At 34.1% G+C, this 13,950-nt stretch overlaps 1 protein-coding gene across 12 annotated transcripts in view; it reads left to right on the top strand.

The window, feature by feature from the left end:
• The window catches only part of DNM3 (dynamin 3), a 569,179-nt gene that overhangs the window by 447,779 nt on the left and 107,450 nt on the right, over window positions 1–13,950 (top strand). For all 12 annotated transcript variants that reach the window (XM_040451682.1, XM_040451678.1, XM_040451685.1 and 9 more), the window contains one exon: window positions 12,282–12,393. In XM_040451682.1, coding sequence (XP_040307616.1) covers window positions 12,282–12,393 — 112 coding nt within the window. The remainder of the gene's footprint in view (window positions 1–12,281; window positions 12,394–13,950) is intronic.

Below are 13,950 nucleotides of genomic sequence, written 5' to 3'. Positions count from 1 at the left end.
CTTTTGTATGCAGCTGTCCAGTTTTACCCACACCATTTAGTTAAGTCCTTTCTCCTCATTGTATATTCTTAGCTCCTTTGCCATAAACTAATTGACCATATATATGTGGGCTTATTTCTGGGATCTCAGTTCCTCTGTTCCATTGATTTCTGTTATCTTTAGGCCAATGCCATAGTGTTCTGATTGCTGCAACTTTTTAATATAGCTTTGATCAGGGAGCGTGATGCCTCTAGCTTTGTTCTTCTTTCTCAAGATTGTTTTGGCTATTCAAGTTCATATTTTTAAAAATTTTGTGACATTCAATTTCCAAATATATTTTTTAAAAGATTTACATTTTCATTTCTAAGTGAGATTGGCTTATAGGAACATATCCCAAAATTTGGCCTTAAAAATGATAAATTCAAAGAAAAAAGCATCCTAGGGTCAAGTGAGTCATGCATAACAGGTTTATTTCTTGGAGATTTACAATGTGTACTGGTCTGTTAATATTTCTGACATGATCTGCATAAAAGTATCTTTCTCTTAAAATTTGGAAAGAAAGACCAATAAAACTCTGAGATCAGAACTATTTTGAATAAAAGTTTTAATTTTGTTTCCAATTTATCCTATGGATATTGGTCAGGGAAGCTTTTATAATTATGATTTCATATTGTTTTAGAAATTATATCCAACATGATACTTTATAAATCCACTATCATAAAAGTATACTCAACATCTCTAAAAAGTTTAATCTTCTCTTTGTTAAATCATATGTATCATCTCTAATTTTGATTATTTTTATCTTATATTTACTATATATGACAGAGCTGTTTCATTGATTAATCAAAGAATAGACTCTTAAATTTATCAATGATAGTTTAATTTTCCATAATTAGGTCCTGACTTAACTATATCCTGTATTCTGCTTTGATTAGTTTTCCAATTTTCTAACTCCTTAAAGTCAATGCTATGTATTTTTGCCTTTTTTTTTTTAAATAATAAAACATACATGACTGTGATTTTGCCTCTGAATAAAAGTTTGGCTGCATGTTCTGAGTTTCAATCCAGTGAGTAATGTTATTTTGTGTGTTTAGTAAATAATGTCTACTATAATTTTGAGTTGCAATTTGACACAAGTTTTGGGGGAAGCTTTACTTTATTTTAAGTGGTTTTGTGGTTTAACTTTTATCATAATTTCTACTTTAACTGGAAATTTTATCATAATTTAACTTTTATCATAATTTCTAGTTTTAGTGCAGCGCTTTTTTATCTTCAGTCAAGAAATCAGGAATATTTTCTGTAAGATATAAAAATAATTCTGAGCCCTATTTTATTAAACTAGTATTATTGAATTCACAGGTTTGATTCATAATTTATGATAATGTACCATCTTGGTATCATTAATTCATTGTCAACAGTCTTTGAAGTATTTTGGATGTTGACAAAAGGCCTAAATAGTAGCCAGTCAGCCAACAAATGTTATTAAGTACCTACTGTATGATGTAAATGCCAGAAATACACTGATGAACATTTAAAGTTCCATTATTGAACTTATATTGCAGTTGGAGGAGCATAAACAAGGGAAGATGAGGGTTGGAAAGATAAATCAGTGGTTAAAAGTTTGAATTTTTTCCTACTTACAGTGCACAGCCATTGGAGGATTTTAAACAGTGTGGGGATATAATATATGATCATGGTGGCTTCTGTGTGGAGAGTGGAGCAAGAAAGATATCAAAGAGATGTCATCCAAATGAGAGAAGATGGTGGCTTAGATATAGGAGTCTGTAAAGATCTGGAGTTATCTTCATGTCAATAGTATTTAAGGTTCCCAGATAGGGAAGATCACCTTGGCAAAAGCACAGATTGAGGGAAGTAGACCACTGAAGGAGCTTGGGGCACTCCAGAATTTGAAAGTCTAACAAAAGAAGAGGAGACATCAGAAGAGATTAAGAAGCTATAGTCAGTGATGTAGAAGTATGGAAGTCAGGAAAGTGTGGTATTACAGAAGTCTTGAGAAGAAAATGACTGAAGACAGAGGGAGTGGTCAATATATCAGATGCTGCAAAGTAACATGAAGATAGGGAATTGAACATTTGCTGTGGGAAGATGTAGATCACATGACCTTGATAAGACCTGTATCTATAAAGTAGTAGGATCACAAATCTCACTGGGGGGAATTGAGGGGGAAATGATAAAGGAGAGAATAGAGCAAATGATTCAAGATAACTCAAGGAGTTTTGTGTAAAAGCAAATAGAAATGGGGGCAATTCTTAGGGTGTGGAAAGGGTCAAGAGAAAGTGTGTGTGTGTGTTTTAAGATGCTTGCTATGCCATATGAATGATCCAATAGCAGAAAAGAGGCAATTGTGGAAGTAAAAGAAAAAGGGAATGATTGTTGGATGTTCATAAAGACATTAGAAGAGAGGGAACTCAGTATATAAGTTGAGGTTTTGGCCTTTCCTTGTACAAGAAAAAGACAGAGTCTGTGGTTGCAAATGCAGGTAGTCTGGTGTATTTGGTGGAAAGAATATAGATCATTCTCATCAGGTTGTGTATGTTTTTCCTATGAAGTATGAAGCAAGATTATCAGCCAAGTGTTAGTGGCAAAGGGCATATTATAGATTTAATGGAAGAAAAGTTATGTAGTAATTATCTAGTATAGTGATAAACCATTTTGACTACAGAATTATAGTAGGGAGGTCTGGGAAAGTTAGGTGCCCATTTGATATTTGTAGTTATAAATTTGGAGTGCAATAAGCACAATTGTATAGTTTTTCTCTTGCATTATTTAGAAACCTGGATGTAGGAACTCAGTAAGGAAATAATTCAGTCAGAGTTTTATTAGGTAAGTAAAATGGTGAAGGGAAACACAGGAAAGGGAGTTAAAGGTTTGCAAGATAGTAGTTATAGTACTGAACTGAGTCTGCACAGAAGTAAAGACATAAGGAACCTGATGATGAGTGGGAACATGATAGATCAGTGGGTCAGTAAAAGCCCACAATGGAGGTGGTTTTTCAGATTTTCAAAAAGGATGACCAAACGGAAATTTTGATTGATGAGTTTGTCATCAGTGCCCTGCTCTGCAAGTTGATAATTAAGTGTAAAATTGATAGTGAAATATTTAGAAAGGAAATCAGTGGTCAGTAGGAACTTGCTTCGAATCTTAAAAAACAAGTTGAGCCAAACTGACTTCAATTTTTTAATAGAATTTAGCAGATATGTAATTAGATCTTGATATACTCTTTTGGAATATACATGAGAGAAAATAGAGGGACATGACTTGGTAGTGTAGTACAAATACGATGGATTTGTGATTAAGTGTCATTTTACTGTTGATACCAATGGGTACCAGTTAGCAGAACATTATCTCTGGCATGGGATCTTTTGAGGTCTGTTTAGTTCTATAGTATATCTTTGATAATGACATGGGAATATTATGTTATTATAAATATACAGATAATACAAAACCGGAAGAACTGTGAATCTGATAGTTGCCAGAATTGTAATTCAGAACATCTGAGCAAATTGGGAAATGTGCCAGACTAACCAAATGAAATGTAATAATGCCAAATATAAATTATACTTTGTTTTTTTTTTTAAGTCTGTACGTATTCAGTACAGGAGAAGTCTGGTTTTATAGGAGGTCAAGCCCAAAGGACCTAAAGGACGTGAGAATAATGAATAATAGTAGTTTTTGTATTGTGTATATTTTGCTTGCATATTTACCTGATTCTGGGCACTGTGTAAATAAGCGTGTCACACTTGTAACCTTATTTTATTATCATTATAAGCCTGAGATAGGTGCTATCTTCCCCATTTTATAGATGAGTACATTAAAACTTAGAGAGGTTACCTTACCCAGTGTCATATAGGATAATTAATGGCACAGTCTGGATTTCAACAGGTGTTTTCATGGTCTTTACTATATTCTACTACATGCTATTTGCTTACATTAGTAAAAGTTTACTGTCCAGAAAGTAGGGGAAAATTCCACCAAATTTCTTCCTTCCATATGGATAATATTATATCAGGAGATTTGTGATCAGTTGTGGGCACATCATTTTCAGAAAGTCCTTTTTAAATAGAGCAAATCCACAGAAGGGTAATAATAAGAGTGTTGTGTTATCTAGAAATGTCTTCATATGAGAAACATTTGAAAAAATTGGCAGAAAGGTCAGCTTGGAGACTTAGAAGACTTGAGGGACAGATAATATCTGGTCCCAGATGTTTAAAGAGCTGCCTTAGGTAAACAAATTAAACTTTATATTTTTAATACCTAAAGACATTCTTAGGACATGTAAATGAAAGTTATACATCTAATCAAAACACGGACCCATCATGTGGTCATGTTCTCTTCAGTGTAGCACTTAAAAACCTTTTACCTATGGGATAAAATTTCTCATGCTCATTTTTAATGTTGAGGTAACTTTTATTTTTCAAACTATAAAACACATAGTTAAGCTTGATTTCGTAGTGAAATCATTCAGAAGCTCATATCTGCATGATGGTAGTTGAAATAGACTAAACAAAAAAATTCAGTCAGTACAAATTGCTGTGGGTTATCTATACAGCTACAGCATGTGGTGAGAACCTGGAAGCTACATCCACAGAATTTATGAGACTTCCAGTAAATCAGCTCCGTTCAGTGTTTTAGACCTGTATCCAACTCTTCTTGGATGTCTAGACACAGCCTAACATGAGGCTTCAAAAATGGGTAAAAATGAAGCAGCCAAAGCCACCAGAAGCCTTTGACCCTCTTCTAATATTTCAACCAGATAATTATTTTCCCTCTCAAGAATTTGGCTATCCTTTGAGGGAAAAAAAAAAAATCAAGATTTTTCCATGTGAAGAGCCCCTGAAAGAAAATACTCTGGAGAAAGGTCAATGACAATGGGCCAAAGCTGAATTCTTCAGATCTGCTTAGAGAATGTGGAAAGTCTGCACCCTCACTACTTTCTGTGCTTTCCAGCTGGCCAGGAACCCCCATGGCATTTGTCCAGATTTGCCTTCCCCATACCTTTTACATCTTAAAGGGAGTCATACTGTGCAGTGGAAATGCCTCAAATGGAAACTTAAGTAGTAGCTTAAAAGCTATGGTAGAGGTAATTAGAAAATTAAAAACTGGTGAATTTTGATTTCTATCAAGATAATCTATTACCCTTTCTGCCCTGTAACAAAGATACGACCTTTCAAATTTTTCAACAATAAACCTTCGTACTTGGAGACTATATTTCCTTTAAATATGTCCCACTTTTAATTAAAAGTACTCATTCTGCTGGTTGTGCTTTGTCCCTTCAAACTTCTTTATCTTAGGTTTTCTGTGGAAAGGTAAGGATTCTATCAAACATTGAAAAGTTGGTTTTAAAGATAAACATAGTCCAAGTTCATTCCATGGTTCATTCGTTCATTCATTCATTCATTTATTCATTCATTCCATTCATTTGACAAATATTTGTTTTGCGGAGGCCATATGCCAAGGACTGTGGTTGGCCCACATTGTGCCTTTTGTATGCTATGTGATCTTGACTTAATCTCTTCGAATCTCAGTTTCCTAACTGTAAAACAGCTCTGTTACCAATTTTGCAGGGGCTAATGGAGTTTAAATGAGATGACTTCGCTTTTTAAGACAGTGAAAAATTAGAAGCTTCTCTTTTACCCTTCTCCATCCATTGCTATATCCAAAAGATCATATACAACGGAGATGGAAAGTAGCAATGTTAATCAACTATTTGCAAAACTCATGGGAGCGAACTGGATTGAAATGTTATGAGTAACCACTGCATTCTTTACCTTGATTAAGAAAAATGGAGCTAAACAGGAAGATAACGAAAAGAAACTTCTATTCTCCTTACTGAATCAATGAAAGAAATGTGGATACTGTGCCAACACAAAATCCAAATAGCCAACTCTACTTTGAAGCCAATTCAAAAAGTGAATCCAAGTAAGAATTTACAAATGGGGAAGTCCAGGTGGAAAATGCCTGATGATAAATATTTATTCAAGTTAAACATATAGAGCTCCATTTAAATAATTGCTTAAGTGTAACAAAATAAAATACTAAAACAAAAACAAAAAGATTCTTAAAGAGATGTGAAAACAATAATTCAGAAATAATATTCTAGGTCAGTATTTCTAGGTAGATTAGCAAATGCAGGAGATAAAGTGGCAGGAAGTAAATACTTCTAAATTCCTCAAAAAGGAATTTATATATATTATATTTATTTTTATTTATTTATATATTAATATTAATATTTATATATATTTATATATTATATATAATTTATATATATTATATATATATAATTGAACTCAGGAATGATTTGGAAGACCTAAAGATAATTAGTTTCCAAAGAAAGAAAGAAAGAAAGAAAGAAAGAAAGAAAGAAAGAAAATAATCATTTACTTGTAGAAATGAAAGCCACTAAAAAAATATAGAAGCCAAAAAGACAGTTCATTAATCAACATATGCAACGGAAATAGTAAGGAGCATTTATCAAAATGACAAAACTAAAACCAATCATACAGCAATGGCAAGAAATAAACATGATTCAAACTTTCCTAATCATAGGCGGTGCTTTTCAGATTGGGATGAAAAATAAAACCCAACTATACTGTTGGCATTTATAACCAATATATCTTTTTTAACAGTAAAGCAAATGGATAAAAGTAAAAGAAGGGGCAAAGATATGTCAGGTAAATGGAAATTAAAAGAAATCATTCCATTAATAGACAAAAAAATGTCTTAATGAAATCAGAACAAAGAATATCACTGGCATAAATGTGTAAAAATGCCCACCCCCTTAGCAAAAATATTAAACCTTGATGGAAAATCACTTTTATATTATAAAATTTGTAAAGGTATTTTAAGGATGATGGTCAGTATTTTTATGGGTGTGATGATATTCATTATTCAATAAATATTAATTGAATACCTACTAGCACTGGTCACTTTGTAAGACCTAACAACATAGAGTAATCAAAACAACACAGTCAAATATGACTTTCCATTTATGAAGATCTTATTTTATGTTATTCATTAAGATTTTTCCATTTTCTTAATTTAAAAAATGTATTCCTATGTTGTCTATAGGCTTTCTCCTAACATGAATGGAATATTCTCCCATATCTAAGTTATTGGAAGTATAGCCTAGTAGTGTTTTGTAAAAGCCACTTGGGTTTTGAGTTAATTTTGGTAATTTATATTTTTTAGAGTATTATTAGTTTCCTTTAGGCTCTTACTTTTGCCATAGGTTTTTTTGCATATAATATTTGATTTTTTCCATCTCCTCGATTATTTGTGATTATGTATCCTATCCTTTCTTATTTGTGATCTTGTATACTTTTGTTTTCTCCCTTAATTAGTGTTATATTATCTATTTCTAAGGGTAAAATTCTTGTGGACGTCTTTATCCTTTATGTTATTTTTATATTTCCTATTAATTTTGGTTTTAATCTATGTTAATTCCTCTTCTTGGCTTATTTTTTTATCATAACTTTATAATCCCCGTAGATGAATATCAACTCTTTTTTGAATATTGACTTTTTTTCCTCCTCTCTCTAAATGATGAAAATATTTAAGGCCTTAAGTTTTCCTGTAGCCTTCACTGTGTTCCATTGGTTGCATACAATGTGTTTATATTTTTTATTGCTTTCTAAATAATTTGTAATTTTAATTTTGGTTTCTTCTGTAATACAAGGATTATCTAAGAATATGTTTTAAGGGGTTTTTTTGGTCTCTTTTTTTAGAAATTCTTTTTTTTCTTTTTCTTTTTTTTAATTTTTTGATTAAAGAATGTGATCTATATAATCTCTCTTTTTAAAAGTTTCTTAAGGTTGGCATTGTGTATGTGTGTAGGTGCAAGTGTAAGAGTGATTTTTGTAAATGTTTTATGGCTAATGAAAAATCTTTATCTTCTGTCTGCTTACTTACTTTGGTCCATTACATTTGCACAACTTGAAAACAGTCATATTAGTTTTTTTTCTATATTTATATTTTAACTAATTGTATACATATAATAACTACAAGTTCATCTTGCAATTTTAATAGCATTTGCTTCCTTTCCTTACCTACTATGTAACTTGGTGCAAAAAAGGTTTATGAGTATTTTCCAGTCTTCACAAATTGTGTTTTATACTATTGTATAATAATATTTCTATTAATTCTGTTTAGTGCTTTTAAACTACTTATCCTGTTCAGTACTTTTAAATTCCATCTTGTCTGTTATTAATATTGCCATTCTTGAATTTGTATTTCTTTGTTTTGTGCCTGATTTCTTTTTGCCTGTTTCTTTATTTTTCCAAATAATATGTAACTTTTATAAACCTAATTTAACTGACTAGCTGAAAGAATTCAGTCTACTGTCATTAATTTCATAATTAATATACTTAAATTTATTCCTGCCATCTTATTAAAATTTCTTATTTTGTTACCTTTTTAAAATTTTTTTTACTTGATCAAAAGGCTATTAATTTCTCCTTTTTTTCTGTACTTTTTATTTCATTAACATTTACATTCATCACCAGTGCATAGCCCTATTATTCCATGAGGTAAATTACCAAATATTTCTCCTCCAAACCCTTCCTTCTCCTACTTCCCCCCACACCCACTTTTAACAGTGAGACCCCTGGGATCCCTTTGCTGCCCTACTCTCTGCGCCTGCACCCATCAGAGAAGACCTGGGGAGCATTTTTGATTTCCTCCTACCCTCCCCCAACCTTTAGACTATTTGAATTCCTGTTGCAGTGTGTCTCTTTTAAGAGTCTTTCATTAGCCCTTACACTACATATTCTCAGATGGGCTATCATTATTTATTTTTATTTGACTCTGTGGATGTCGCCAGTGCTGTTGCTCACCACTGTTTTTCTCCTCTTTGTCTTCCCTCATCTTGAACACGCTCTGCGAGTTCATTTGGTGCTGTTGTAACTTCATCCCTGCTTAGGCAACTCCCACAGGTGAGGTGTGTGGTGATAGCCCAGCCAGTTGTAGGTCTCTGCAGCCTCTTAAGAGTCCATGAGTGTTACTTCATTGCCTTCTACCTTTTGAGCGTTCAGTCAGTGCCAGTCTAATTCTTTCTTCTTTCTAAGCAACTTGCTGTCTCTTTACAGAAGACTTGAACATGTTTTCTTTATCTCAGAGCTCAAGAATTGTATTAACATATGTCCATGTGGTATCTTTGCTCATCAAGTATACATGAAACAGCCCTTAAAATGTGTAGATTCAGATCTTTCTAAAAACCAGGATAAGATTCTTTTATAAACAGTAGTTTCTTTTTCTCATTATTGTTCTCCCCTCACCTTCCTTTTCTTTTTCTGAATCTCCTTTTATTTACAGGTTAGATGTTCTGGGTCTTTCCTCCACACTTTCATAACTTCTCTCTCTTTTCAGTTTTTAAAATTCTCCTACTAGATCGTGAACCCTACCAGTTCTGGTTTCAATGTTCATTATCCTCTCCTCCATCTACTAAATATTTTAACTTAAAATCTTTTGTCTAGTTCCAGGAAGTTTTTTCTTAATGTTGTACTTCTACCTCTTCAAATACTATTCTTCTGCTTCCCCTGACAGTTCTGTATTGATATACTGTTCTGATTTCTCTCTTCATTCATGCTTTCTCTGGCTATTATACCTCCTTATTAGATGTCCTTTTATTTTCCTTTGTTCATTGTGGCGCAGGTCCAACTGGTGGATACTTCAAGTGGACTGGTCCTATGAAGGTGGGAGGGCACAGACATCTCAGTCATCATGGCCCAAAATATGCAAGTTGCCAGTTACCCATTGAGACACCAGGAGGTAGCCTTTCTTCTGCATTAGGGTAGAGAAAACTCAGGCACACCCAGGATCCTGTGATCATTGAAGGACAGCCCTACCAAAGAGCTCCTACATGCTGGTCCTTGCCTTAGACTTTTCTTGCTGTGGCCCCACAGCTTTGTTCAGCACAGAGCAAGAAAGTAAAACTATCTAGTTCACACCCTCTACCTGAATACCAGTCCTGATATCTGCTTGACTTAAGAAAAAAGGATGTGTTTGACCTAAGTTAGAAATGGAGAGGAAGCAGAGCACAATTAAGTCATCATCTTTCCAGAATCCCCTGGGAATAAAATAATAAACATGAAAATGATACATTCCCTGTCCTAATGTTGCTTGTAGGCTAGTTGGAAAGATAGACAATAAATAAATAAATAAATAAATAAATAAATAAATAAATAAATAAATAAAATAACTCCTATAATTCTGAATTCACAACTGTAATTAATATATGAAGGAAAGGTGAATAGAAATATGATCTGAGATTCCAAGAAAGAATAAGCATTAACTGTGCAAGGAGGGAAGAAAAAAAGAACCACAGGCAGAGAGCAGTGTATTCAAAGACCTTGGGAGTAGGCATGGCACATTTGAGGAAGCCAAAGACAGTCAGCATGGCTGGAGCAGAAAAAGCAAAGGAGAACAGAGTGTGAAAAGAAGCTGGAGAGGAAGGTAACAGTAAGGGGCCAGACTGCAGGGTTTTATAGGCCATGATAGAGTATAGTCCTTCCCTAAAAGCAGGTGACTAATGGAGCGTTTTACTCCATGGGTAAAAATATCTGATTCACATTTTCAGGGGATCACGAGGATTCAATGTGGAGAGCACTCCACACTGTTTTGTTTTTGAGAGAAAAAAGGAGAGACAGAGCACAAGTGGGGGAGGGACAGCGAGGCGGGAGACACAGAATCCGAAGCAGGCTCCAGGCTCTGAGCTGTCAGCACAGAGCCCGACTCAGGGCTTGAACCCGTGAACTGTGAGATCATGACCTGAACTAAAGTCTGACACTTAAACTTAACCGACTGAGCCCCCTCAGGCGCCCCAAGTGTGGAGAGCAAATTTAAAGGAGCCATGTGAGGAGGCTACTGTAATGTTTGAGGGAGGGTGGCAGTGAGATGGTGGTCAGCGTACAGGAAGTACACTTTTAGGTGGTTTATGAAAGAGGGTATAAGAGTGTGGAAGGTAGGGAAGTCAAGTTAAAATCACCAATTCAGTCATTCATGTCAATGTGCCCTTGAGATACTCATGTGGAGGAGTCAGTAAACACTGTGAATCTAGGGCAGTCCTGGGCAAAAGAGATAAATTTGTTAGCTATCTGAGTTTCAGTATAAACTAAGGCTCTTAGGCATAAGTGAGAATACCTTGGGATAGAATAAGAAGATAAAAAGACTTTAAATTTTTGTTTACCACTAATATCCATGTAAATTGGATGATCTCTGCTGGAAAGGTAATTGATAATGCATATGAGTATCTTAAAAAATGACTGGAATTTTGATCCTGTAACTTTTTTATAGGAATCCATCCTCAGAAAATAATATTAGTAGATGTGAAAGGCTTATGGATAAAAATACTCACTTAAGCATTATTTATGATTATAAAAAAAGAAATTACTTAATTATCTAATATTTAAAGAGGTTAAGTAGATTATCATACATTTATATTAATGAATATTATGCCATTCTAATTTGATGTTTATGAAGATGTAATGGCATAAGTAAATGGCCATAATGTAATAATAGTAATAAAGACACAAAATTGAGAGAGAGAGAGAAAGGGAAACAGAAGTGGGTAGAGGAGACCTCAACTGTGTGAAACATTGATAGAACAAGACTATAAAGAAATGTTTATCTATCAACAGTGGAAAGTGGATGATTGTCACCATTTTTAGACTTTTATCTAGTTTCCAAATCTTTCTAAATGGGCATGTATTTCATCTTATGTATCCTTTTATTGTTAGGAAAAGAAAGAAAATTACAGGATTGTCCCAGTTGTAAATATGCACTTTATAGGCATTTCACTCTGTTAAATACTGGTTGATGTTTTGTTTTTTCTTTTCACAGTATCGATGAGCCTTTCTGTTTTGAATCGAATTTAGTGTTTTAAGTTTGTAAGATTATTGCCATACCTTTTACAGTTTTATGAGCCATTTAGACTTATAAAATAGTTTCAGAAAATCGATTAATCACTAGGCAACAGCAAATCCATTCCCCTGGAACACCTCTCACTTGGCATCCAGTGTGTCATATTGAGAGCATTTGCGTTTCCTTCACTGCTTATTGCTTAGCAGTACAAGGGGCTCTGAATTCCTTAAGGTTTAAAAAGGATTATATAATAATATAGGAATGTGCTAATTATTTTAAATACACTGAATTGCTTTTGTTTTCCTCCAGTGACTGTCAGAGAAGTATCCACGTGGACTGTCATTTGTATCATCGTTGTCTGCAGTGATATAAAATCATTTTGAATTTGGTTCAGAACTGAAAGTATGATTTTTTTTTAATTCCAGGAATGTATACAAAGACTATCGCTTCCTTGAGCTGGCATGTGACTCACAGGAGGATGTGGACAGCTGGAAAGCATCTCTACTAAGAGCTGGGGTTTATCCTGATAAATCTTTAGTAAGTTGCATATAACTATTATTTTACAATTATTAACCATGTTTAAGAAGACATAATTCTACATACTGTATACTGGAGAAACTAGTTCTCTTTTGACTTAATTCGCTTCATATTTCTTTTTCTCCCTTAGGTTCTATTTTAAGAAGTTTATCAATATACTTGTTAGAGAAAATGTCCTACTCTGCCATAAAACATAATATATCCAATCTCAGACACAGAGAGAGTTTCTCTGTTTTAATTTAAAATTTTATTTTCCTTATATGGCTTTTTTATGGTTTTCCACAGTTGTCCCAGTAGTCATATAGTGGATTATAACATTCTTCATATAGCCATGGCATATATATCATGTCATAACACTATTTCATAGCCTTAAAAATATACTTAGTTTTATAAAATTCCTTTCACTATGTCTGTAGTACCTGAATCCAAAATTATATCTGCATTCAAATTCTGATTAATGGCATTTGGAGTGTGAAAGAAGAAAAACATTCTATCGCAATTCCTACTTATCTTTATAAATACACTTCAAGTATTTGAAGTCACTTCTCTCATTCAAGTTAATAAACAGAATTTGTTTGGAAAACGTCTGGATTTAAATTTCAAAAGTCCCACCCAACATATGTACACACACCATTAAGCAGACTCTGCGAATGAGTGGCTCTCACTGCTTACTCACTGTTCCCCTTGAGATGCTGCACTATCCAGGTGTCTGCTCAGAACAAAAGTTCAGAGACTCAGCCTTGGGGATTTAGTCCAGCTTGACCTTTTGGTGCTTACTTGGCTCTAGATCAGTTTATAGGACAAGTCAGGTCATTTCTAGGCCCCAAATACGAAGAGTCTTCTCAGGAGAGCCTGAAATATGGGCACCGGTGGCGGGGGGGGGGGGCGGAAATGAGGCGTCTCTAGGGGAACTTTAGACTTGACCACATCCCTGAGGTTGCATTGGAATTTAACCAAGTTCCAGAGGTAAGTGATTGAGGATTTATGCCAAAATGTTCTTCTCATTGATGTTATTTAGCTCACACATAGACCTCTTAACCCTATCCCAACCTACCTTTGTCTGGTTAGCACCTAAAACAATGACCCCTCCCCCACAATAGCCCTATGCTCTCCCATGTGAAGTGCAACAAGCCCCTTTCCTAGTGATATCAAAGTACAGAGGTATCTATATGATTTCCATAATTGTCCAAATTTTATCAGTTGTGTACATACATATTTACATAGCTATATGCTACTCTAAAAACTGCACATGAGAAATCATTTGTAAAATCAGAGTACCACTTCTACTTTTGTTGTTAATTCTGATCATTTCTTATTACTCTTCCCTATCCATTGATGGTAGTGTGTTCAATTTCACAAACATTCTGTATTAAAAATGGACATATACTTAATTTCTAATTCATTCATTCCACAAAAGCGTATTGAGCACACGCTTTTTGCCAGGCACCACTCTAGGCAGTAGGGCAACAGAGGTGAACAGTAAGGTCGTACCCCCAAGGAGCAGACATTAAACAAGTGAATGGATAACTGTATAACTATATAGTGGGATTTTAAGGG

Source organism: Herpailurus yagouaroundi, unplaced genomic scaffold, assembly GCF_014898765.1.
Source record: "Herpailurus yagouaroundi ecotype Mexico unplaced genomic scaffold, PumYag 205, whole genome shotgun sequence".
Classification (NCBI taxonomy): domain Eukaryota; kingdom Metazoa; phylum Chordata; class Mammalia; order Carnivora; family Felidae; genus Herpailurus; species Herpailurus yagouaroundi.
This window is presented reverse-complemented; position numbering and strand designations above follow the sequence as displayed.